Raw genomic sequence first — 27,425 nt, 5'->3', positions numbered from 1 at the left:
ATGTAGAGACCAAAGCCCAAGCAATACTGTACAATCCAGTTGCCTCAGTATTGCCCTTGAAAATGGATTTCACGTTCATTCTAACAGCAGCAGGAACTATAGCCATCCTTGCTGCTGCTGCTACTGTAGCAACATTATTAATAGCAAAAAATCTGAGTTCTTTAAAGAAGTGGACAACTAGGGATAATCAGAGTACTAAAGAATCTGGCAAACAAAACAAACAAAAAACAACACGCCTATTTTCAAGATGGCAACCAAAATGGAACAGGAAAACACACAAGGAATTGGATGAGAAGGAACTGAGATCAGATGAAGAGGACGGGGAGGAACGGGGAACAGACCAAGGACTCGGAGAGAAGGAACAGGACACACATGTAAAAGTGAACGAAAAGCAACAGGGCAGCCAAATTTCGTAAGTGTAACATAAAACTTGGTTAATTACAAACAGACAACACATGCCGATCAAACGAAGAGGGAGGGCGCTGGACCACACTGGGCTCTTTTTTGAGGACCACAGGGCAGTGGCTGGAGGCTAAAGCAGACTTGGCTGGTGTGAGTGGCACACTTAAGGTCACTTTCCTGTAAAACTGGTTTCCAGAGACAAGGGTCAGCAGCGGGGCCAGCATCTTTTACAACGGTGTGAGGAAAGGTACGTGGAGGGAAAGTTGTCAGTGTACTCTTATATCTTGACAGAAGTTTGACTTTTGATATTTCAAATCCTGCTGAGGAAAAAAGAAAAAAAGCCTAAAATGTGCTCATCCCGCTTTCGCACAAGATCAGCAGCTCCCTCGGAGCTGGGCAGGGCGGTGCAGCGGGCACCGCACAATGCGCGCCACCTCACAGAGCCGGGCGCGGCAGGCCTCGAGCCACAAGGGGAGTGCGCAGGCCGGCACACGGGCCCCTCCGGGAGGCGAGGCCTAGGGGCGAGCCCTTCTGAGAGCAGGGGGTGAGGGGGCGGCGCCCGCCAGTCAGGACAGCATCCTGCCGCCCTGACAAGCACGCCTCCAGTTGCCAAAACCACCCAAAAATGTGCCTCAAAACACGTTTGCAAAGCCCCGAGCCGGCCGGTCGCCTGCCTCTCACCTAGCCCGACCACCCGACGTCCTGCTGCCGCGCGAGGGCGAGCGAACCAACTCTGCTTCCTCTCCTCCTTTCCCCGATCCTCCCCGCCCCCGCCTTCCCGCTTCTCCCGCCCCCGATGGCTCAGCAGCCTCCATTTTCCAGATCTTTCTCGAACCCGCAGCTCCTTGGGCAGCCGTTGCCCGAGTGCTGACGGAAGCGGCCGAAGTCCGGGCCGGGAGCGGGCTCGGGCGCGGAGCGGAGGCTCGCGCGCCTCCCGGGCGGCCGAGCGCGCAGGCGCAGGTCCCAGTAACCGCCGGTTGGAGGCGGCCGATCCGCAGTAGGGAGAGACCCAGGCGGCGGGACGCGACGCAGGCTGCGGCGGGGACGGCATCTGCTCCTTCGGGGGGTTTCCGACTCCCTGCCCTAGATTTTCTGCTTTGCGACTTGGGGTCCCCTCTCGTTTGCTTCTCGTAGGAGTCGCAATCCCAGCAGCAATAGCCCAGAAGAGGACGCGGTTCCCGTACCGAAGGCTTCACCACCAGCAGCCGGACCATCACGCGGCGGGATGTCTGTGGTTGGCATTGACCTCGGCTTTCTCAACTGCTACATCGCTGTAGCGAGGAGTGGCGGCATCGAGACCATCGCCAATGAGTACAGCGACAGGTGTACCCCGTAAGTGCCTCTGCTGAGCATCACCTCGACCCTAAGAAATGTTTTTCTCTCCCGCCCTTAACGTTTGTCCTGTCTGCTGGCTTCCTCGGATTTTCCCCTAATGTGTGCCGAACCCCGAGATGACAGGTGCAGCCAGTCAACCGCAGTCCCTAGAGACCGCCGGGTGGCGGTCGGACTTCCTTGCCCCGCAGAGCTTCTTTTCCTTCAAGGACGAGGGACCGCACTAGTTTGCGCAGCTCTTTTTTCTGTAGCCACGCACGCACGTCCCCTGCCTCCTCGTGCCGCTGTCCCCCAACGCCTCTTTTGCTTGCGAGAAAGAGGTTGCTGTGGGACAGCCCCTGGCGTCCGGAACCTCCAGAAAGGTCTCCGGTTGCCTCTAATGAGGTTTGTGTGGGATTATCAGCCGCGGGCAAGCAGCCCCGCACTAGCTGAGTAGAGTTCTTAATCCTGCCCTCCCTGCTTTCCCCGTCCCTCTGGGTGACAGCTTTTTCTCAGAAAAGTAAAAAGTCAGCTTCGGCTGCACACGTCAGAGATGAATTGCAGGTTCGTCTGGCCCCGAAAGCCTTTTTTTTTTTTTTTTTTTTTTTTTGAGGGCGAGGAGTGAAGCTTGTGGGGTTTTACAAAACCCAGTGCCCTTGAGAACTGGAGGTAATGGAGCCGGTTTCCAGGACCAGGTCAATGGTGTATTGATAGGGAGAGCATTGATAGGGAGAGCCTGGGGATGGGAGTCACTGGCCTCATGCATTGGTAACTACGTCAGTTGCTGGAATGCGGCGGGGTTGGGTCGGACCAAAAGCGTGTTTCTGCAAAGTGAATTGTCGGAGTCGGGGGCAGCTGTCCCGTATAAACATGACTGTGGAGTGATTCTATTATGAACGCTTGATGAAAGGCTTAGGAGCGGCGTTATGTCATGGAAACATGTTTCCACATGTTCCGTTGTTTCTCTGGCCTGGGAAGTTTGTTGGCAAGGAATATAATGAAGTAATTCTGTAATATGAAAAACTAGCTGCTGCTTATAGGCTGCTGTTACTGGTAATTTTATGAGGAAATCAACTGTATGAAACTTGTATTACTTTTTACGGGAAGGTAATGTGGCATCTTAATTTGACCGTTCTGAATGGTCCAAAATATACCTAAGCTATACTAAAACAAAGTCAGTGTCCAAATGGTCTTTAAATACCTCATTTACTATTCTGTGGACAGCTTTAAAATATGGCAAAGAGATATTGAAGAGTAACTCACTTGAAGCAGTCTGTCTTTGATTTCTTTCAAAGAAGATTCTAGAAGGTTTTATACCTTTTTTCTTAGATGTACACATTTCTTCTATTGAAATTTTAAACGTTTTGGACGTTTATATTTTCAGTATATGGGCATGGATAGGGTAATCCTCCATACTGTTTGAACTCTTCTACTTTTTACATCTTTTTCTGGCTTTTATGCGCAATGGGAGGCCAAAACAGTAACTGTGAAGTCGATGAATTCGTCTCTGCAAGGTTTTGTATTAAGCCACAACAAATACTGGCTTTCGCCAGAAAAGGACCGGAAATTTCACTCTCCACCTTCAGCAGAGTAGGGGTTAAAAATGGGAGCAATCTTTGGCTTCAGTGACTCTCAGTCTATAGAGAAAAAACTGAGAGGTAGTGTGGACATTCTTTTAGCCCTTAAAGCCATATCCCAAAAGATCAGAAACCAGAACAGTAAGAAACATCGATCTACATTTCCAGGCTGAGAAATCTCTTTAGTAGTGAGTGAACCTGTGACTCTTTAAAGAGCCTGGCCGGCCAGACTTTGAGAGTTCTTTTAAAAGTGGGCTTCTAGAGTCTTCTAAAAGTCTCTTTGTTACTGTACTTAGGCATATTGGCTGGTTCTGTGTGGCTGAGAAGTAATGTGATGTTTCTGATTTGTGAGCTAGAAAGCCAATAGTAATATCTAGATTTAATGAGCCTAATCTAAACTAGAAAGTTCTTAAAGTGAAAGGATGTTTCTCACTTAGCTTGCATCAGCAAGTCTTCTCTCCATGGCTGGGCACTGTCATTTACTTCAAAAGTGTATTTTTTTGTTGTTTCTGAACAAAAGTCCTTCATAGTAGTCTAGTTCTCTTACACTATGTATTACTTTGTGGGTCCAGATGTTGAGGAAAAACATAGCCCTTCCAGACCTCAGGACATTTATCCATCAATTCAACACCGATCATGCAAAAAGCATTGTAACTATTAGATAACCTTTAACTTTTCTAATACACCACAGTATTTAATAACACACATATATAAAATGTTACCTTTGCAAATAAAATGTTTTTCATATTCCAATTGCTTACATCAAGGTAATGTGACATATTTCTAAGATGCGAATACATTATAAAATGATCCTGTGAGAAGGGGAAAGAAATGTTCAATTTAGTTGTTTTCAGCATTCATACTTTTTACATTTCTTTCATTAGCATACTTGATTGCTTACAGTTGAGAGGATCCTGTATAAACCAAGGACAGTTTAATGAAAAAGAACCAAGTTTTGGCCTGTAATTAAGGGACAAAAGACAAGTTAATTTAACCTATTTTTTCAGATTCACCTTCTGTAAAGTTGGAGTGGTTATACTAGCCTCTCATCTCCTGTTGAAGAGGGAGAGAGAAATTATGCATAAACTGAAGAGACAAAATACTTTTTCTGAACATTTTCTTATTGAAAAATTATTACATATGCTCATTATAAAAAATACTGGCACATTAAAAGATGAAATTAAAAATTGTAATTCCTCCAGATGGTTTTCTGTGTGTTTTCAAAGGGAAGGGGAAGTATACACTTTATGTTTAGTAACCTTTTTCTTTTTTTTTTTTTTTTTAAGACGTGGTCTTGCTCTTGTTGCCCAGGCTAGAGTGCAGTGGCGTGTTTTCAGCTCACTGCAACTTCCGCCTCCTGGGTTCAAGCGATTCTCCTGCCTCAGCCTCCCAAGTAGCTGAAATTACAGGCACCCACCACCACACCCAGTTAATTTTTGTATTTTTAGTAGAGACGGGTTTTCACCATGTTGTCCAGGCTGGTGTCAAACTCCTGACTTCAGGTGATCCATCCACCTCGGCCTCCCAAAGTGCTGGGATTACAGGTGTGAACCACTGCACCCAGCCTATGTTTGGTAACCTTTTTCTATGTAAAACATACGTATTTCTATACTATCAGTTGTAGTGTCTGTATAATCATGGTAATTTAATCCATACCCTGTTAGACATTCAAGTTGTTTATAATACTTTATAAACAGTGTTGCAATAACTATCTTTGTGACTAAATTTTTGATCCAGTAAATTCCTAGAAGTAGAATTCCTGAGTGTCCACGTTTTTAAAAGTCTGGTACATGTCTGTTATTGTTCACTTAAGTATGGATGTGGGGATTAGAATTTCCATCCCAGGCTTAAATATACCAAGGTGATTAGTTTCACACATGAGGAAAAAAGCGATAGCCAAGAATCATCATTAAGTATCAAATTAAAGCATGTGGTAAACTGGAATAGAGATTGCTATGTGCTAAGCAAGCATTGTCATATGTATCACAATTCTATGAGTTTGATCATACTAGCTATCTTTTTTTCCATAAGAAGCGTAAAGCAAAGTTAAATAACTTGGCCAAGAATTAGTAAAACAGTGAATTGGACTCTGTTTCAGGCCTCTCTGACCCTAGAACCCAAATGTCTTTCCAGTATCCGTTGTTGTAAGTATGGCATATGTGTAACTAGGTTAATGATGAAAGGAACAAATTACCTGGTTGAGCAGTTATTGTACAGGAAAGCATCTTTGCTCTACTATCAGTAAAAGTCTAATTTTATCTAGTTTCTAAGAAATACTATCTGTTTAAAAAACATTATTTTAATAATTCTTAAAAATTTTTTTGACACAGGGTCTTGGTCTGTTGCCCAGGCTGGAGTACAGTGGTGCAGTCGTAGCTCACTGCAGCCTTGAGTTCCTGGGCTCAAAGGATCCTCCCACCTCAGCTTCCTGAGTAGCTGGGAGTACAGGTGCATGCCACCATGCCCCACTATTTTTTTTTTTCCAACAGAAATAAGGTCTTGCCATATTTCCTAGACTAGTCTCGAACTCCTGGCCTCAAACCATCCTCCCATCTTGGCCTCCCAAAGTGCTGGGATTATAGGTGTGAACCAACGTGCCCAGCCGGTAATTCTTTTAAGTCATGTTAAGGACATGTAAAAATCTTACTTTGTTTTTAAAATTCATAAAAAATACATAACAAAACAAATATTAGTGTGAACATTTGGAGAAAAAGTAGTGTGGAAGACAATAAACTATTAATAATGGATATATACTTCTCAGAGATAGAATTATGAAGGAGGTGCTTTTTATTTATGGTCTGTAATGAATACTTTGTAGGAGGGAATATGGATTTTCTTTAAATGAAACTGAAGATTTTTGTTAGGTATATTTTATCATCAAAATTCTGCATGGTTCTTCAACATTTCCTATTTCTTTACTAGTGTATGAATAATCTGGAAATATGGGAAAATGCTGTTTAAATGCTGTGTTTCAGATGAATGAGACCCCTCTTAAATGCATGAAAATAGAAATCACTTTGTTGCGTTAAAAACAACAGCACATAGAAAATGTTAAACTCCAGAGGTTAACTGTAACTATAATAGATGGGCATTTTCTGGTGCTGGCAGTTTGGGATGAAGAAGAGGCTTTTACCTTTTTTTGTTAAGTATTCTTTTTACTACAAGAGTTGGTTTTATATGTTTTACTATTTGAGCTTATATTTTATTTAAAATATTTTAAATGCTGAAGAATTACACAAAGTTAAGTCTCCCCCTTTATCCCTTCCCAACCACCTCCTAAAGTTTTATTTGTTTCTAGCTATACAAGTATGTGATTATATGTATGTAACTGGGATTTTTTTTAACAAAAGCAGAATTACATTACATTCTGCTTTCATTAAAAAATATTTTTTAAATATTTTGTAAATTGTTTTCTTTTCACCTCAAAATATTGTGGATATCTTCTCAAACTTATGGCTTTAATTTACCTCATTCTTTTTGCTAGCTGTATAATATCCCATTGATATATTGACTGTTATGGACATTTCAAGTTAATATTTTGCTAGTGACATACAAAAATTCAGTTAATACCTTTGCTTTTTTTAAATCAAATTTGCTGAGAAGAGTGAAAAGCCAGGTGATTTCTAAATGTTTAACATTGAACTGACTTCGTTAAGCACTGAAAAAAAAAAGGTTTAACATAGCACTGACAGTCTTTTATTATGTTCATTATAAATTAATGAGTATAGTTGTGTTGTGATAAAACTTTATTTACAAAAATAGGTTGCAGGTTGTGGTAGTTTTCAAACTCCTGGTCTAAGCAATTATAACCAAAAGAATTTTAACATTGTTATGCATTGATATTTGTGTTTGAACCAAGTGAATTATAGGTAATATGAGTTTTTCAAATAATGTATCTAATATAATAATAGTTAAATAATGTATCAAATTTAATGTAGCTAGTATACCTAATCAGCTTTTAAAATATTGTCTACCTATGTAAATATTTGTGTGGTTTCTCCTAATGGCTTCAAGCTGATTTATTTATCATTACATTTACTAAGCATTTGAAAATTCTTAAATTATTATTGTTTATATATTGTTAAATGTTTAATTCTTTGTCCATAATGAAAAGCTGAAAGCTTTGTTATTACTAAATCATATGTGCCTAGAGGTCTTATTTTTAAATAGCAAGCTAGAAAGCAAATTGCAACAGTGAGCTTTTTTGAGAGCATTCTTCCCCCTCCCTGTTCTAGGGCAACATTTTTTCCAAATAATTTGAGAAACAATATCCAGATGTTTTCTTTGCTGTAGAATTTTGTAGTTCCCTTAATTTGTTCATAAGCATTGAAATTCTCCCAGAAAGGGATGTTTTTCCCAACCTTATTTGAACGTCTGAGGAACTATGTTTCATAGAGCACTATTTTGGAAATGTTGTTCTAGGGCAGAGGTTCTCAACTGGAGGTGATTTTGCCTCTGAAGCGATAACTGACAGAATGAGATATTTTGGGGTATGTCACAACTGAGATCAAAAGAGGAGGTACTGCTGGCATCTAGTGGTTGGAGGCAAGGAATACTCCTAATATCCTACAGTGCACACAGTACAGCCCCAGTGACCCAACAAAGAATTACCTGGGCCAAGATGTCAGTAGTGCCAAGGTAGAGAAATCCTGCTCCGTAGACATCTTGGCAAGCATAGTTGAAACTATTTGTTCAGCCCGTGATTTAAACCTATGGATTACACTGATAGTAGAGGGTGAAGAGTAATTGTGGTTTTATGGAACTGGCAAGGAAAAGAAAAGGGCTGCTTTTAAAGCTTAGAGAGTGAGGACTGAATCTTAATGGAGAATAATAAGGAGCAAACAAACTTAGTGCTGAGCTCTTAGGCAACAAATCTCTTCTGGTAGTATGTATTTTCTCCAACCTAATCATGCTTGGCCTTATAAAAGTAAGCTTTTTGAGAGAGGAAGAAAATCCTGAATTTTAAGGAGAAAATACAGATACAGCTTTCTTAAAGTAGCATCTTGTCCTCTGATTTTTATGCCCCTCTCTTACTAAAAGGAACATAGGACGTTTAGAAATCTTCATTGTTTAGAATTTCGTGGTATTTTCTGATAATCTGAGATTACCACACAATAGCAAAAGCAGATTGGATATTATAGATTTAAACTGCATTGAAAACCCTCCCTTTATGTTAGCCATAAAATGACATTTCTAAATAGTAGTTGAAATAATCAATACAAAGTAAATATAGATTATGCTGTATACACTTGGATAAACTGTATCTTTTTCTGTGAAAACTCTTACATCAGCCTAATATGTGTTATAATGTGTCTATTTCCCTTGCTATTACTAATGTAAAAGTTTTGAGAGCAAATAGGTGTTTAATTTATTTGGGTTTTTCTGAAAGTACTTGGCAGATATTTTTTATTTAATGATTGTAACATCCTGGAATGTATTTGAAAGAAAATCGAAGGAGTTTGAAGGGTGCCTTTATGAAGTGGGTTTTCTATATATTTGAAACTGGGCATTTCCAAACCTGGTTAAATGACAGATTTTTTTAACTTTAAAAATTGTCTGCTTTTAACTTCAGAGAATATCTGATACTGGTAACTGTTTAGCTTTCTTTGTGAAGTGATACATGTATGAAACATATTTCAAGGAACCAGCGCTTAATGGTAGTTGAATCTGAATCTTATTTAGCTCTACTGTTCTAACAAAAATTAAACTCTTGAGAATCAACCTACAAATAAAATGTTCAGTGTAGTCAAGTGATGGTAGCCTACTGTTGAAAAATTAGAAGTATTTGGAAGTGTTTCCAAATAATGGAGTTGGGAGCAAGATGGGCTATAAAGTAGACTGAGAAATGGCAAACCTATATTTTCTCTAATAGATGAGTTTTAGGATGGAATGCCAACATCCATACATTACCATATTGGATATGTAAGTTTTTACTCTGGCAGAGATAATATGTTGAATCAAGGAGTTATTTATAAGATATGTGAAGATGTCATCTAAGCCACTGATTCCTGCTGTACCCTTATTTTCCTGTTTTTTACCAAATCACAACTAAAGACCAGTAACTTCCATTTCCTCTTTAATCTGATCATCACTTTTAACATTTCAGTTATAAGTATATATTTGCTTGGATGCCTCAAAGTTACCTCAAGCCTACCGTGTTCAAAATAGAGTTTGTGACTGTCCTGTTCCCAAACCTATCTTTCTTAGAAAATTTTCTGTCTCATTGAGTGCAACTAGAAACCTAGACGTTATTCTTGTCACTTGCCTTTTCCTACTCTCTAGACCAACACTTCCCATTAAAAGCATATGAGCTACATAGGTAATTTTAAATGTTTTAATAGAGCCAGGTACAGTGGCTCACACCTGTAATCCCAGCACTTTGGGAGGCCAAGGCAGGTGGATCACTTGAGCCTAGGAGACTAGCCTGGGCAACATGGTGAAACCCCATCTCTACAAAAAATTTTAAAAATCAACCTGTAGTCCCCAGCTGCTCAGGAGGCTGAGATAGGAGGATCGCTTGAGCCCTGCAAGTCAAGGCCGCAGTGAGCCAAGATTGTGCCACTGCAGTCCAGCCTGAGTGACACAGCAAGACCCTGTCTCCAAGAAAAAAAAAATTCCAATAGTTACATTAAAAAGGCAAAATGAAGCAAGTGAGATTAATTTTAATATATTTTATTTAATTCAGTGTATCCAAAATTTTATCTCAATATATAATCAATATTTTTAAATTGAGATATTTACTTTTTTAGTATTAAATTTTTAGAATCTAGAGCACAGATGTCCAACCATTTGGCTTCCCTGAGCCCCATTGGAAGAAGAAGAATTGTCTTGGGCCACATATAAAGTACACTAACACCGAAGATAGCTGATGAGCTAGAAGAAAGGTCCATGCATAATTTTTGTGATATCTGCCACCACAGACAAAAAAGTACCTGCATTCAAACGGTTGGACACCCATGGTCTAGAGTTTATTTTACACTTTGTATACGCACATCTCAATTCAGACTAGCCACATTTCATGTGCATAATAACCACATATGGCTGGTGGCTAGTGGCTAACATATGGGATGGTGAAGATCTAGTCTGTCACCAAGTCCTTTAAGTTTCCTCCTAAATATCTCTTCTTTCTTCTTGTGTCCCAGCTGTCACCATCCTGATATAGATTACTGGTAACTTTTTGCTCTCCTCTCGTCAGTTAACACTATGTTCAATATGATCTCCAACAAACTCTCTACCACTTTATCCCACATCATTTACTCTTCCTTAAAATCTTACTTCCTTGAGTAAGCCTTTCCTGACTCTCCTCCTCTAGGTTAATTCTTGCTGTTACAAACTTTTGTAGCACCGTGGTCACCTTCCGTTATAGCATCTGGTTTACTTTCTTTTGTGTGAGTCTGTAGCATTGTGAGATCCAAGAGAGCCAAAACCATATTTTCTTTCATTATTATATCCCTAGCAACTAACAGTGTGCCAGGCATATCATAACTATTAACAGATATGTGTTAAGTTGACTAAATTAACTTTTTAACTGTTTGCTTTCCCTGAAAATCCAGTAGTCCCCAGCAGAACAGTATGTTGTTCAGCCCTGGGAAAGCACTGCTCTGGAATATTGCATCTCCAGTTTGTATTATATAACAGTAGGTAGGGTCCTCTCCATCATTCAGAAATGTTTAATGAATCCTCATTGAAATTTAATCCTCATTAACTGAATAAATTTTAAGATTATAATCTGGCACCTGAGACTATATAATCTGGCCTTGATACTATCTTATCAAATTGTCCTATGAAACTAGCCAAGTTATATTCTTTTTGTTTTCTCCCTGGCCGAGTCCAAATTACATTCTTCTAGTCCTCAAATAAACATTACCTTAGGAACCATTATTCCATTCATTAGGTAGTTTTATTATGTCCTAGAAAAAGATCTAGGCTAGAAGATCTAGGCTAGTGCTATCCAGTAGACCTTTCTGTTGTATATTTGTTCTGTGTATATTCAGTTCTCTGTATATCTGCTACCTACAAGTGGCTGTTGAGCACCTGAAATGTGACTAGTCCTGAGAAACTGAATATTCTAGTTAATTTAAATTGTACTAGCACCACATGACTTGTGGCTACCATATTAGATAGTGCAGATCAAGGCAGTGGATACCTGTTACGTCGCCTTCATGGAGTTCACATTCTGGCTTCTGGTACTGAGATACAGTCACTAAATGAATTGTATGAGATGGTAATACATACTATGGAGAAAAATAAAATTGGGTAAACAGTGTCAGGTATGTGTTGGGGAGGAGCAGGAATGTTGTTTATTTAGGATGGTGAGGATAGGTGTTTCCGATAAGCTGACATTTGAGCAGAGACCTGAAAGCAGTGAAAGCACAGGCCTTATGGATGCATTTTCTTAACACTTCAGAAAGAGAGAACAGCATTTACAAAGGCCCTGAGGCAAAAGGGTGCTTGGCGTATTCTAGAAATAGCAAGGAGATCAGTATGCCTCCTAGATTGAATTTGCAGGGTAGAGCAGCCAAGGACCAGACCATGAAAGGCTTTATTGGCTGTTAGGGGGACCCAAGCTTTTATTTTGTGAGATAGGACACCACTGGAGGATTATTTCATGATCAGAGAACAGCAGCGTTTCATGATCTTAGTTTTTAAGTGGATCACTTTGACTACTACATGGAGAACAGACTTACATTCCTATATATCAGGAATGTCTTTTTCTGCAAGACAAATAGGTATTAAATTTTTCTGTCCTTTCAAGTCTTAATTCAAGAAGTCACCTCTGTTGTCTAGAAGTGATTATTCTATTCTTTGCTACTATTATTCTTAATTCTATATATTCTATTGATTTTTTTTTCCAATAGACTATACATTCTCCAAGACAGGGATTGTGACTTGTATACACAGAGTACCTATAAATATTTGTTGATTGAATGTCGTTTTCTGTAGTTATAACTGAAATCATGGAAACATTTTCTTGAATCATAACATGAAATGGTATTTTGATGAAGATGTTATTCTGTGCTTGCTCTATGTTATTATTCTATGCTATTACATTTAAATGTGGTCGTTAAAATACAATAATTTACATAATGTTTACTATGTGCCAAGTATTGTTCAAAGAATTTACCTATATCCATTCTCTTAATTCTCACATAATCATATGAGCAGATGTTATCACTATCTTCTAGATGAGAAGCCGAAGCACCTAATGGTTATGTAATTTCCACAAGGTTAAGTGGCAAAGCCAGGATTTGGCCTTTTTAACTGTTTACCTTCCCCTGAAAATCCATTGGTCAACATGGTTGAGTTTTCTTCTAAGGGGTCATAAATCAATATAATTTGAAAAACAGTTTTGGAGATCAACATTGTATTGCCAGCTATTAGGACATTTTTTTTTTAATTGTAACATTCTGACCATCATTTTATTATATAGGGAAGCTTTAAAATAAATTTTTGATTTGCGTAACCTATTTTAAAAATAATATATTGTTATATTTCTCCTTTTAAATTTATTTTTGTGTAAGGAGAAGCAAAATAATAGCACAATAATAGAAAAGTACCGTGGAACAAACTTTGTTTTTCTGGTTTAGGGCCTGTATATCATTGGGATCAAGAACTCGAGCCATTGGAAATGCAGCAAAGAGCCAGGTAAATTGTTAATGTGGATGTTTTGACTTACAGGAAGAATTAACTGAATATTGGTAACTAAGTTCCATAAGTTATATTGTTAAGAGTGAATAAGACAGTGAGGAAAATAGGACAGGTACTTTGTTTTTAGATATAATTTGCTTTGAGTTGTAAAATATTTCTTGAATTTTATTTTTTTTTAAATATTTTTTAGTTGTGAAGTTAGGGTGTGCTACTATGTGACATCAGTTTTTCCCTGAATGGTGTCTCAGGTGACCATCCAGGAAATAATGAGGGATATTCTGTCTAGAACATACATTTGAATGACAGGTAAGTAACATCTTTGTAAAATAAGGTGAGAAAAATGAAAGAACTAATTTCCAGAGTAACTCAATGTGGTACCACTAATTTACATAGAATTTGTTGAAGTATTTGTATTTTTAGGCTTTTGTATTCCTTATGATTAGAACGTTGACTTTTAACATCCCATGTTATAGATCGATTTTCCTTTGACTTTGATTACTTCCCTGAACCAAAAGCCCTTAACAATTACTTCTTGCATTTTATATATATCTGGGTCTTATATCTCACATTCTGGCTGACCTTCTAAGTGTGTCACAGATAATCAGAGTCTCTAAAAGCAACCTTTAAAGTCATTTCTCCTAAGGAGCTAAAGAGAACAACATAGTAATTCAGCATCCCTATAGTTTTCATCTCATAATTGAAGATCAAGGTCTATTTGACTTTAGAGGTCACTAGGATTATAGCAACTGGATCTCAGTAATATTCTGTAATTTGAACTGCATATTCTAGTTAAAGAAAAAATGCCTTGCAAAAATGCAAGCCATTTACAAATTAAGACACTTTCACTTAGCACTATGCTACATGGAAGGGATTTTAATTTACTAGCCTAGGAGCAATCCACAGCAATGGAAGCAACATACTAGCACATGAAGATTTTCATAAAGAATTAGATATGGAGAGAAAAAGAAAAACTAGACAATAATAAACCAGTTTAAATTAAAACACAGAAATGGAAGTGGAAAGAAATAATCAAAGATACAGGTTGCATATCCCTTATAAGAAATGCTTGGGACCAGAAGTATTCAGATTTTGTATTTTTTCAGATTTTGGAATGTTTGCATGGTACAGGTTGACCATCCCAAATCCTGAAATCCAAAATGCTCCAAAATCTGAAACTTTCTAAGTGACAACATGATGCGCAATGGAAATGCTCAGTGAAGTATTATATTTCAGATTTTTGGATTTGGGATGCTCAGCTCATACTGATTCACTAGAGCAAAAGTGCTGAGGAAAACCAAAAAGATGAGTTGTAGATATTTGTTATTTGAAATGTTTTAAAGGTTTGTTCTTTCTCTTCCGAAGACATTAATTTTGAATCCTAACATTCCCAGGATAGGTGGAGAATTTGGGAGGCAAGTGTTAAAATGTGTACATTCTCATTGTATGACTTTACCATCAGTTGGAAACCAGAAAAATGAATGATTATGTGTAATCCTAAACTTGGATGTGTAGGATAAAGGAACTTGGTGGTTGTCAAGTATTAGAATAGAATTTTATTTTGCATTTATTAAGTAACTGATAAATATGAGTGTTTGCTGCCAACAGATAGTCACGAACGTAAGAAATACGATTCATGGCTTCAAAAAGCTTCACGGGCGATCATTTGATGATCCCATTGTGCAGACTGAAAGGATCAGGCTTCCCTATGAACTGCAGAAGATGCCTAATGGAAGTGCAGGAGTTAAGGTGAGCTTTATATTCCCAGGGTTACAAACATATCTTCAAATTAAGGAAACCCAATATGATAATATTGCTATTTGTAGTTTGACCTTTTCCTCTAGATACAGTACATACACACCCAAGGGATAATAGTTTTTGTAATAATTTTAGTGAATGCCAGGAGATCTAATTTAGATAATTTTTTCATTCAAATCACACTGTTATTGTCAAGGAAAAAAATGGTTATTGAGACTCAAGAGAGTAGCTTTTAGGGGATAAAAATAAAGGTATATAGGATTCAAAAGAATAGACCCAAAAAGTATGTTATTCAGAAGAATGGACCCAAAAGTTATGTTAATTGCTGTAATGAGTTTAATGAGCTCTAATTTAGAAGAATCTTATAACATACTATAAATGTTAAAGCATATTTTTCTTCCAAGTAAAACTTGGATTCTGAATTTTTAATTTTATATTCTGTACATTAGTTAACCAAAACATGTTTGTGCTGATTTTTTTCAAAAACTAGCCTCACGACACACGGAACTACTATATGGCCCAGAAATTCCACTCCTGGGCTTATACCCAAGGGAATTGAAACATATGTGCACACAAAAACTTGTACATGAATGTTCATAAAAGCTTTGTTCATAATAGCCAAAAAGTGGAAACGATACAAGTTTCTATCAACTGATGAATAAATATACAAAATGTGGTATATCTTAACACATGGAATATTATTTGCCCATAAAAAGGAATGGAGTACTGATATATGCTATAACATGTATGAACTTTGAAAACAAGCCAATTGATGAAAGAAGCCAGATACAAAAGGCCACATACTGTATGATTCCTTTTATATAGAATGTTCAGAGTAGGACAAATTCATAGAAACAAAGTCAGATTAGTGGTTGCTAAGGGTTAAGGGGAAGGAAAAATAGAGAGTGACTGCTAATGGGTTTCTTTTTGGGTGATGAAAATGTTCTGCAGTTAGATAATGGTGATCAGTGCACAGCTTTGTGAAGATACTGAATTGTACACTTCAGAAGGATAAACTTATTGCTGTGCAAATTATCTCTTAAGAAAGTTATTTTTAGTAAGTAATTTTAGACTTGATGTATGTGTTACGGATATGTACACAGTTCCATTTTTAGAAGAGCATTCTGACTAAAAGGTGGATGATGAATCTTAGTAAGGAGACAGGAGTCTGTTAAAATAGTTGAGGAAGACACCATGAGAAGTTGAAGACGGAACAAATTGTGAAGCCATAGTTTAGGTGAAATTTTCAGGTTACTAAACTGAGAAGCTGGATGGGTTATGATAGTAACAACTGAGATAAAATAATATTCAGGTATCTTTTAGATATGGTAAGCTCTGGTTAATAGTTACCTAGAGCAGTTTTATTCTACTCCAGTTTAAAATTTGAACTACTTAATTTTATAAGTAGTTTAACTTCTAAAAGTGAAAATTAATGATCAGGCTTTGAGAATAGGCTGAGAAAAACAGAATAATGTTTTTAAAGAAAGGTAGAACCAAAGTTTTGAGTGATATAATTTTATACATTCATAGTAAGTGCCTGTAAGATAGTAGAAAAAGCTTTGAAACATCACCTTTTGAAGACTTAAGAAAATCAATGTTCAACTCCTCAAGCATGTTATACATTTGTTTTTTATACATTTATTTAAATTTATTTCATCTAACTTTTAAATTTTTATTTATTTATTTTTTTTGAGACGGGAGTCTTGCTGTGTCACCCAGGCTGGAGTGCAGTGGTGCAATCTCGGCTCACTGCAAGCTCTGCCTCCTGGGTTCACGCCATTCTCCTGCCTCAACTTCCGAAGTAGCTGGGATTACAGGCACCCGCCACCACGCCCAGCTAAGTTTTTGTATTTTTAGTACAGACAGGGTTTCACGGTGTTAGCCAGGATGGTCTCGATCTCCTGACTTCATCATCCGCCTGCCTCGGCCTCCCAAAGTGCTGGGATTACATAGAATGTTCTTATACAAAAGAATACTGTATGATCATGCCTCCAATAGTCAGACTGAGACTATGATTCATTTTCTGTTATTTCTGTGTGCTTGATTTCTTTCTGCACACCTGGTTTAAAGGCAGTAATTTGGCATAATACTTGTTTTTGAACTTAACTTGTAAATAGGTTTGGAAACAAATGCTTATCAATTTTAGGTCTGATTCAAAGTAAATCTTATGTCATTTGATATACATATTTATACATACTCATATACATAAACACATTGTGCTGCTTGAAAGAATGATGTTCTCATTTCCTTTTCCCAAAACTGTATGACTGAAGCTTTTATTTTAAACCTAGGGAGAGTTCTGACTTTCAAAAGAAAGATTATTTGATCTTTTCCTTTTTCATTGTTTGCTGTGTCACACTTGGAAAATGAATGATAAAAATTGTTTTTGTGGGAAGTCGGGATCTGAGAGGGTAGAGACTATACTTTTGAAAATACTTTGGTTATAATACTGTCTGTGACGTACTACAACCTCAGAAATGACATAGTCACTGTTTTTCGTGGGATCATGATTCTAAAATGGCAATCTTTCTGGAATAAAACTTCCTTGAGCAAGGGTGTCTTTTTCATGTTGTATGTATCACATATAGAGTTAGATACTCACTAAATATTTGTTGGATAAGCAAATCATTCTTAATAAATTTCCCAACTTTTGGTGTTAGGTGCGGTACTTAGAAGAAGAAAGACCTTTTGCAATTGAGCAAGTTACTGGAATGCTGTTAGCCAAGCTTAAAGAGACTTCAGAAAATGCTTTGAAGAAACCAGTGGCTGACTGTGTGATTTCAGTAAGTTTTACTTCAGTAATGAATACCCTTGAATTATATTTTTCAGTGTATTAATGTAATATTGAAAGATTTTTCTTCCCTTACACTCTCTGCCCTTATCCAGTAAATAACCTAAATCCGTTTGACTTTCTTTTTTAAAAAAATTGCCTTACTTGCTAAAGTTTAGGATTGAATTTCCCATAAAATCAGTGATGATGAGCAGTGACTCTTGAAAAACTGTTATGTAACTAGTGACTGCTGCTATCTGGGATTTATCCCTAAGAATCTTCTCAGATAGCAATTAACTTCCCACCTGTAAGGACCTTAACATTTTATAGCAAAGGTTGAAAATTTCTAGTTGGGAATTTGAGGTTGTGTATCGGGGGGAAAAAATTCTTTAAGGATTCTTAACAAAACATTTAAATTATTTACCCTGTCTTATCTCTTGAGGTCCCATTAAACATCCTCAACTGGTTCTTTACCTACATGTTAACTAAATTGATAAATTCCTACTATTAAACTTGACTACAAAAGTTCAGGAGTCTCATGTCATCAGAAAAACAGAATCAGATTATGAACTTTTCAGTGAGTTTAGTAATCAATTTTTTTCCATAGGCATTTGGAATTTTTGAATGGGAGAAAAATATTAGAGCTTAATATTTTATTTTCTAGCCATTTAGTAATAGCAAATAATAGAGTTTACCATTGACCAGGCACTATTTATTGGCATTTTAACCCATTTAATCTCAGAAGCAATCTATGAGGTAGGGATATTATTAACCCTACTTTTACAGATTCAAAAATTGGGATACTGAGATGTCAAATAACTTGCCCAAAATCAGCACAGCTAACTAATACAGTGTTAGAGCCGGATAATTAATTCCCAAGCCCATGCTCATAATTGTTTTACTGCCACTTGAAAGGATATATTAGAATCATACAAATTTTAAAGATTCATCTTAAATTCAAATCCATTTCTATTTAATTATACTTGCTTTTACTTTTGTGTCAGAAATACATGTCAGAACAGAGTAATACAAACTTTTGACCGTTATTAACTTTGTGGTTGGTGCAGTATATCCGTTGTAAGCTCTACAGGGACAAGTATTTTGTCTGGTTTGTGCACTATTTTCCTGATAGCTAGAAAGTACCTGGTTTGTAAGTGCTCAATGAATATTAAATGAGCCATGCATTATAACTTAGATTTTTGTCAGGAGGATAATACCAAATCAGATAAGCAAGTTTATTGAGCAAAATTTAAATTCTTTTCCTGTTGTTAATCTGTTCAATGAAATGTCTAAATTCATAAAACAATAAAATTAAAGGAAGCTACTTATTTGAAACTTAAAACTGGAAGATCCCAAGTTATTTTATATGTAAATACACTTAATAGCTTTTTAGAAATTGGTCTATATGCCAAATTAAAATAATTCTTAGTTTGATAAAACTAGGGTTTATACATATATACATCTTTATACATTTTAGGACTGAGTTTAATTTTTAAATAGAGATGTATTTAATGGGCTGGGCATAGTGGCTTAGTCTATAACCCCAGTACTTTGGGAGACCAAAGCAGGAGGATTGCTTGAGGCGAGGAGTTGGAGAACACCCTGGGCAACCATAGTGAGACCCGTCTGTACAGTTTTTTTTTTTTTTAATTAGCCAGGCATGGTGGCACACACCTGTAGTCCCAGCTACTCAGGAGGCTGAAGCGAAAGGATTGCTTGAGCCCAGGAGTTTAAAGCTGCAGTGAACTATGATTGTACCACTGCACTTCAGCCTGTGAGGCAGAGCTAGACACAGTCTCTTTCAAAAAAAAAAAAAATTATATATACATGTATATGTGTGTGTGTGTGTGTATGTATGTATGTATATTTTTCAATGTTATTTGGTGATTTTTAAAGGAAATTCATATTTATCACAAGTTCCCTACAATATAGTTCCCCTCCTTTGAAATATAATTGTTTTAAACAGTTGGAACTATATTGTCCTGGTTGGGTGTATATACACACAATAATGAAGTAATGTTATACGTGCCCTTTTTAACACAATAAAGATAGAATTCCTTAACAAGTCAGATCTACCTGATTCTTTGTAACAGCTACATAGGATTCCATTATATGGATATACCATAATATATTTCTATAATCTCATTTTCAGACTCTTGAGTTTTTAGTTTTTTATTATGAAAGATGAACAAATATATTTTTAATAGATCGGACTAACACAGGAAATATTTAGATTAACAAAACTTAGGCAACCCTGCCATATTACCTTACTTTAAATTAGTATTCATACTTTAGGTCAGATCTTTACGGCATAGAAATTGTCAAACTTAAAAAATAAAACACTAGTATTTTTCCTCTTTAGTTAGAACATCATTTTTTGCCTTAAACTGTACATAAGTTTTAGGGTAATTATTTTATATTTTTCAGTTGACAAAATGTTTAAGTAAAACATTATACTTAACTGTTGTTTTTAAATACTAGATTCCTAGCTTTTTCACTGATGCTGAGAGACGATCTGTGATGGCTGCAGCCCAGGTTGCAGGCTTAAATTGTTTAAGGCTGATGAATGAAACTACTGCAGGTAATCACTTTGCATTTTGAAAATCACTATAAGCAAAATACTGTTACAGTGTTTTTCTAATTAATAACAAAGTATTATTTTTTTTTTTAACTCTGAGGCAAGAGGATTGCTTGAGCCTGGGAGTTGAAAGCTGCAGTGAGCTATGATCATACTACTGCACTTTAGCCTGTGTGGCAGAGCTACACACAGTCTCTTTAAAAAAATTATATATACATATAAATACGTGTGTGTATGTGTATGTACTGATTCTTACAAGCTTGTTACTTTGTAGTACAACTTTTTGGCAGAGGTTAAATGTCTTAATGGCTTTACAGATCTTTACTATTACAGAGTTGTAGTTGAGTAAGGAAAAAGTAAAGTTAAAACATTATTAACCAAATTGTGAAAAGTTAATTTACTTTGAAGGTAATATGTATTACTGTACTGCATGTTAAAGTACAGTATCAAAGTGACATTTCTTGTTTTCCAAGTAATTACTCTGCTAGAATTAACATAATTCTTTGTTCTTATACAGTTGCACTGGCATATGGAATTTATAAACAGGATCTTCCCCCATTAGATGAGAAACCAAGAAATGTAGTATTTATTGATATGGGACATTCTGCCTATCAGGTCTCGGTTTGTGCTTTTAACAAAGGAAAACTTAAAGTAAGTAAATACATGGGTTGTTATATTTACATATATTAAGAACACAGACTAAAGAGCCATAATAGCTGGGTTTGAATCCTGGCTCTGCCCCTTTATGACTTCAAGCAAGTTACTTAATCTCCCTAAATCTTAAGTTTGTTTATCTGAGAACAACAATAGTAACTATCTCATATAATTTTTCAGGACAAAATGAGTTAATGTGTACAAAATTCTTGGAATGCCTGGCATAGGGTAGCTGCTGTAATATATATTAGCTATTTTTATTGTTGTTTCTATTGTTAGGTTGTTAATGAAGTCATCTATCAGGGAGCATAAATTATCCATAAATATAATTACAGGAAGCATTTTCTAAAATGATTCCCATTGATTATAGAAACCTTTCTATCCAAGCATTCTAATCATAATTTTACTTCTATGTGCTTCTTACAAATTAGGATTTATAATCATTTTTACATTGATTCTTTTGTCCAGACTTACAGTCTCTCTCTAGTATGTGCAGAGTAGAGTTTACTTAGGAGATAAACTGCAACACTGCAAAAGTATTCTGTTTTAATTTGTATTACTATAATAACATCTTTGTAATCAAAAAATTAAAGGGAAATGACTCAGACTGAATATAGGGTAATGTTCAGTATAAATTGACTTAATTCTTGGCGTTTAGTCTTACATATTGACTTACTTTAAAACGAACTTCTTTTTCCTTCCTTTTTAGTAGGTAAGTTTGTAGTGAAATACGATTTTTAGATCACAGACCCCTTTGAAAATCTGATCAAGGCTATAGCCCTTCTTCCCAAAATACACACTTGTACTAGTTATATACCAAGATAATTTTGCATTTAATTTTGGGTAATACTAGACTCCATGAGAGGTCCATACATGGATTCTCCGTGCTAGTCTGTGGGGCAACATTCCACGCAGATTGCACTCATATGCTCCTGTGATATTTACCACCATACTACCACCCCACCACCTACCTTGTAAAGAAAGAGCTGCAAAACCACACCAACAGTAGAATTCTTTATTAGTGACTGTTGTAAGTAGTCATTTTACCCTAGGGAGAGAGCCTAGATGTTTGGTCCCATGTTTTTAAGAACTATCGTGTTGAATTTATGTGACTCCCTTCTGCTGGGAAGCCTGTTGCTCAACTAGCTGGTTAAATTGTTACCTGGTTTTTTCTGTTGGTTAGTTTTTGGTTGTGTTTTTTGTTTTTTGTTTTTGTTTTTGTTTTGTGATAGTCAGAAGGCCTAATTTCTGATCTGTAAATTGACCAATTATGGTATTTTATATTTAATCTTTGAATCTGCTTTTCTTGGATGTTTTGTTCTCGTTTATATGCTTAGGACTGTTTCTTTGCTCTCTTAAACTTGGTTTAGGTCTGTCTTTTCAGTGCTGTTGTAGAACCAAGTGAGTGAGATAATGAGGCTTTAGTTGTTGTAATTCACTTATTTCTGAATTAGAATTCTTTTAATTATGATACATAGATCTGTAACTATAAAGTAGAAAATTCAGAATAAGGGAATACATTGGCTAAATGTAAGTGATAATTTAACTCTGATTCCACATTCAGCACCCCTGTGATTGGATAAGTTTTTTTAGAGTCGTTTTTATTTTTAAACTTTTTTATTTTAGAGGTTTTTCTTTTTTTCTTTTTTTTTTTTTGGAAGAATCTATAATTCTGAAAATACAGTTCTGCTTTTTCAATTAAACAGGTCTTGGCTACTACCTTTGATCCATATTTGGGTGGCAGGAACTTTGATGAGGCTTTAGTAGACTACTACTGTGATGAGTTCAAGACCAAATATAAGATAAATGTGAAAGAAAACTCTCGGGCCTTGTTGCGTTTATATCAGGAATGTGAAAAACTAAAGAAGCTAATGAGTGCAAATGCATCAGATCTTCCATTGAACATTGAGTGTTTCATGAATGACCTTGATGTTTCTAGTAAAATGAACAGGTACCACGTATGTTTTTAGTTTGAAAAGTGTTTACTTATTTTATAATGTTTAGATCATATCTGGTTTTTTTGTTGTTTTAGAAGATATGTTCAACTTTTAAGCCCAGAATAATGAATTTTATTTTATTTTCTCACAGGGCTCAATTTGAACAACTGTGTGCTTCCCTTTTGGCCAGGGTTGAACCACCTTTAAAAGCAGTAATGGAACAAGCTAGTAAGTGGAAATTACTGGACTATCAAAACTGTACCATAATGTTGCCTACTTAGCAGGGGTAGATAATGATAAAAGAATAAACTTTGTTATTTAAAAAGATTTATATTTTTCATTTTAGAGGAGATGATTATAACTCATTATTCATAAGAGTAAGGCACTATAATTCTGGGTTTATAGGAATTCTTCCTGGCTCTTTTTATGGTTTATATCATAAATCTCATGCTAGTTCTGGCCAAGCATGGTGGATCATGCCTGTAATCCCAAGACTTTGGGAGGCCGAGGTGGGTGGATCACCTGAGGTCAGGAGTTCAAGACCAGCCTGGCCAACATGGTGAAACCCCATCTCTATTAAAATTCCAAAAATTAGCCAGGCATGGTGGTGCACACCTGTAACCCCAGCTATTCAGGAGACTGAGGCCAGAGAATCACTTGAACCTGGGAGGCGGAGGTTGCAGTGAGCTGAGATTGCCCTACTGCACTCCAGCCTGGGCAACAGAGTGAGACTCTGTCTCGAAAAAAAACAAAAAACAAAAAATGAAAGCAACAACAAAAAGACTCATGCTAGTTCTATTTGAAAGTGTTTATAAACTATAGATGATTCTAAAATGAAATTAATGTAGAAATGGGGACATGATTGCTTTTTCATAAGGATTTTGGTAATCAAAAATATCTTCTATAGGGATTTAGGAGGTAGAAATAAGAAAATTGAAGGACTCTGAAGAGATCCTTTAAAACCCATGAAGTGCTTCTATTGCCACTCTATCTGTACCAAGTTGGACCAAGTGCATTGCCTGTCACATAAGTATTTATTAAATGTTATCTATTTCTAAAAATTGCATTTTTCTTTCCTTTTATTTTCTGACAAGTAAAAAGTCAATCCACTTTTTAAAAAAGTACTTGACAAAGCCTTCTGTTGAGATTTTTAAAGACTATCATTTTTCTCAATTAAAAAAATTTTCCAGACTTACAACGGGAAGACATTAGTAGTATAGAAATTGTAGGAGGAGCAACACGAATTCCTGCAGTGAAAGAACAAATCACTAAATTCTTTCTTAAAGACATAAGTACCACATTAAATGCTGATGAAGCTGTTGCAAGAGGATGTGCATTACAGGTATAATTGTTATTTTATTTTGTAGAGTATGTATTTTGCCAGAAATGAGTGATAGATCCAAAGGGGCCTTTTAATGTTACCTGTTCCATTCCATGTATCAATAAGCTAAAGTAAATTGAAGTTATTTCTGATAAATAAGTATTACGTCTTTCCCATTTATATTTTTAAGCTATAATAGGACAGTGTGTCTGTAACGACACTGAAAGAATATTAATTTTACAAATTCTTGCAGTCTGCCCATTTAAAATCCCTTTAGAGTAAAGACGTTGTTAATTTTTGTAAGGTCACATAAAGAGTACTCAGGCCCTTTTAAATTTTCACTTCTCATTGCCAAAAACCAGTAACTTTTAAAATGTAACAATTGTAATAGGAGGACTCTTAAGCAGTTCAATCAGAGTAATCTAGGGTATGTTTTATATTTGTTGATTTAAATATGGTATGTATCTTATTTTCAGTGTGCGATTCTCTCACCAGCATTTAAAGTGCGTGAATTTTCCATAACAGACCTTGTTCCCTATTCAATTACATTAAGGTGGAAGACCTCTTTTGAAGATGGAACTGGGTAAGTTATTTTTAAAACCTTGATTAGAGCTTGTCGTAAATCTTTAACCAGTTAAACCTACTTTTCTAAATTAGAGAAATTTACACTTCTTAAAATTCTGCCAAATACTTTTAAATAATGTATTAGATAAAAAAGAATATAAAAATGATATATCACCTATAAATCATAATTGGGCATATTTTTAAATTTGTGTTTTTTATAAAAGTAAAGCAAGGCTCATTTTCAAATAAATCACAGTATAGAAGTATAAAAAAGACCTGCATTTGTCATATTCTCTCTTAGCCCATTTTGCAGACATAAACATTTTTAACAGCTAGTTTATCTGTCCAGTCATTTTCTTTGACTATCCATAAATAAATCCTACACTTTTTAAGTACATATAGAATTATCTGTAAATCTCTAGTGCAATTTAGCTTTTTAAATTATATTGTGTTTTATTTTTCCATGTCAACACACAGTAACTGTTTTTTCAATAGTTGTATGTGCCATAATAAATTTAACCACTACAGTATTAAGTCATATTTTTGCTATTTTAAACAGTGCTAGTAAGAACATCCTTGTGCACATACCCTTGTTCAGTTGTGCGTGGTGTATCTGTAAGATAGCAGTGTAGGAATGGAATTGTTGAGCCAAAGAATATGCACATTATTTTGAGTAATATTGGCAAATTATTCACTAAAAGGATACCGGTTTATATTCATATTAATTTTCATGAGATTGCCTATTTTAGCTCATTTTCTCCTATACTTTCAATTGAACATGAAGATATTAAAAAAAAAAAAAAAGTACTCTATTATTAATGTTTTTGTCTGTCATAAGCTACAATATTTTCATGCTTGTGTTAACGTTTACATTTTTTTCCATGAACTGCCCAGGATTTAGGTAGCCTGCTTCCCTACCAGAACCAAAATTTATATTTCAAACGTTTTACTTGCCTGCTTTTCAGAAGTATAGCTTGTACAATGAATAATGGTGTGTTTACATTTTGAAGTTATTTTTTTAATTTTGTTCTGTGTGCTATACATAAGTACCCCCAAGAAAACGAGATTTTTGTATACATTTCAAAAATAGAATTATCAGCCTTATCTGAATGTCTTGTAAAGGATTTTAATGGCATGTGTTAATGTCAGTTTTTCCTTTTTAAATATTTTTTCACCTGTCTGCCCCAGAAAATGTCAATTTTGAGGCAAGAATTATTATTCTATAAAATTTAATTTCAGTTTCAAGGTATAAGTGATCCAGAAAAAAATTGTGAGAAAACATATGGGGGAGCTAAATTGAAAAGTAGATATAGCCTAATGACTACAATAAGAAAGTAGAAGGTGTTGGTAGTTTCTTGAAAACTAGGATAGAGTAAGAGGTTTAAGGATTCAAGATTTTAAAATCTTGCAAACTTACAGTAATAGGATGATAATATAGTATTAAAGATTGGTTTCTGGGCCACTATAACAAATAGTCATAAACTGTTTCTGTTAAATGATTTAAGAATAGGAATTGCTATGTAGGTTTTAAAAACTCCCTGTTTTGGTGGGGTAAAGTACTGCAAAGGACATTGTTATATCAACTGAAAACAAAAATTGAAATATGAATAGTTCAGCATCAGAGAATATCCCTATTAGGATGCACACTGACGTTTTTAGGGGTAAAGGACCATAATGTATGTATAACCCTCAGTTGGTTCAGGAAAAATATACACAGAAAGTGTGTACACTCAGATGATGAAACAAATGGAGTAAAGTTGCAAATCTAGGTAAAAGATATACAAGTGTTCCTTGTCCTATTTTTAATTTTGCACCTTTCTGTAGGTTTAAAATTATTTGCAAACAAAAGTTTCTATTAAAGGTAGCCAGAATTACAAGGGTAATAGGTGGCAAGTATTTTAGAAGTTAATGGGTAGGACTTGGCCCTCAGATGTGAGGGGAAAAAACCCTACACATTGACTTTAAAATATACATATTCTCAGGTAATTTTTCTTTTTTTAATAGTATACAGTTGTCTGTTACTATGATAGATATCATGAAAACTTTGAGCCATAAATCTGTCACAATGCATGTTTAGAACAAAATCAATAATTGTTTTCTCTTTTTATTTGTGCAGACATTTTTGCAGTTGCTGCTAATGGATTAAGAATGAAATGGATTCAGTAAATAGGTTCATAGGCAACTTTCTATTTGTTTCTAAGTGAGTGTCTTTCCCACTCCATTTTAGGGAATGTGAAGTTTTCTGTAAGAACCATCCTGCCCCATTCTCAAAAGTCATTACTTTCCACAAGAAGGAACCATTTGAACTAGAAGCATTTTATACTAATTTACATGAAGTGCCTTATCCTGATGCAAGAATTGGTAAGAGGAAAAAAAAAAAGTTTTCGATAACATTTTGGCCTTTTATACATAATGTGTTATTTTAGAATCAAGGAAACAAATAGACATTTCAGCTAAGCCAGTACTGTACTTTTAAAGAAAGATATTTATACTCTTTTTTAAAATGTGCATTTGTAGTGCTCAGTTTACTTCTATAATGACAGCAGGGTTTATTACAGTCGGCCATCAGTATTCATGAGTTTGGCATCTGTAGATTCAGCCAATATTAGGGAAAAACCAAGTGCCTGTACTGAACATGTCTAGACTTTTTTTTCTTGTCATTATTCCACTACTACATATAACAACTACTGACATACCATTTATTTTGTATTAGGTATCATAATTAATCTAGAGATGATATAGACTTAAGAGTATTAGGGAGGTCGTATGTAGGTTATACGCAAAATACTGTGTCTTTTTTTTTTTTAATTATACTTTAAGTTCTAGGGTACATGTGCACAACGTGCAGGTTTGTTACATATGTATACATGTGCCGTGTTGGTGTGCTGCACCCATTAACTCGTCATTT

General features: G+C 35.8%; 1 protein-coding gene across 3 annotated transcripts in view; it reads left to right on the top strand.

Annotated features, from left to right (window-relative positions):
* Window positions 1-895: 895 nt before the first annotated feature.
* HSPA4L (heat shock 70kDa protein 4-like) overlaps window positions 896-27,425 on the top strand; it is a 58,601-nt gene continuing 32,071 nt past the window's right edge. The window contains exons 1-12 of one of the 3 annotated variants that reach the window (XM_011978233.1): window positions 896-1,137; window positions 1,537-1,734; window positions 12,878-12,935; window positions 14,544-14,684; window positions 17,354-17,476; window positions 19,945-20,044; window positions 20,559-20,692; window positions 22,402-22,646; window positions 22,784-22,860; window positions 23,823-23,974; window positions 24,430-24,536; window positions 26,745-26,878. In XM_011978233.1, coding sequence (XP_011833623.1) covers window positions 1,628-1,734; window positions 12,878-12,935; window positions 14,544-14,684; window positions 17,354-17,476; window positions 19,945-20,044; window positions 20,559-20,692; window positions 22,402-22,646; window positions 22,784-22,860; window positions 23,823-23,974; window positions 24,430-24,536; window positions 26,745-26,878 — 1,378 coding nt within the window. In that variant the 5' untranslated portion in view covers window positions 896-1,137; window positions 1,537-1,627. Of the gene's footprint in view, window positions 1,138-1,213; window positions 1,735-2,662; window positions 2,821-12,877; window positions 12,936-14,543; window positions 14,685-17,353; window positions 17,477-19,944; window positions 20,045-20,558; window positions 20,693-22,401; window positions 22,647-22,783; window positions 22,861-23,822; window positions 23,975-24,429; window positions 24,537-26,744; window positions 26,879-27,425 lie in introns of those variants that run through there. The other 2 variants (XM_011978232.1, XM_011978235.1) reach the window with 2 other exon arrangements.

The sequence above is a fragment of the Mandrillus leucophaeus genome, unplaced genomic scaffold (assembly GCF_000951045.1).
Source record: "Mandrillus leucophaeus isolate KB7577 unplaced genomic scaffold, Mleu.le_1.0 Scaffold191, whole genome shotgun sequence".
Lineage (NCBI taxonomy): Eukaryota > Metazoa > Chordata > Mammalia > Primates > Cercopithecidae > Mandrillus > Mandrillus leucophaeus.
Note: the sequence above shows the minus strand (reverse complement) of the source record. Positions and strands in the feature narration are given on the sequence as shown.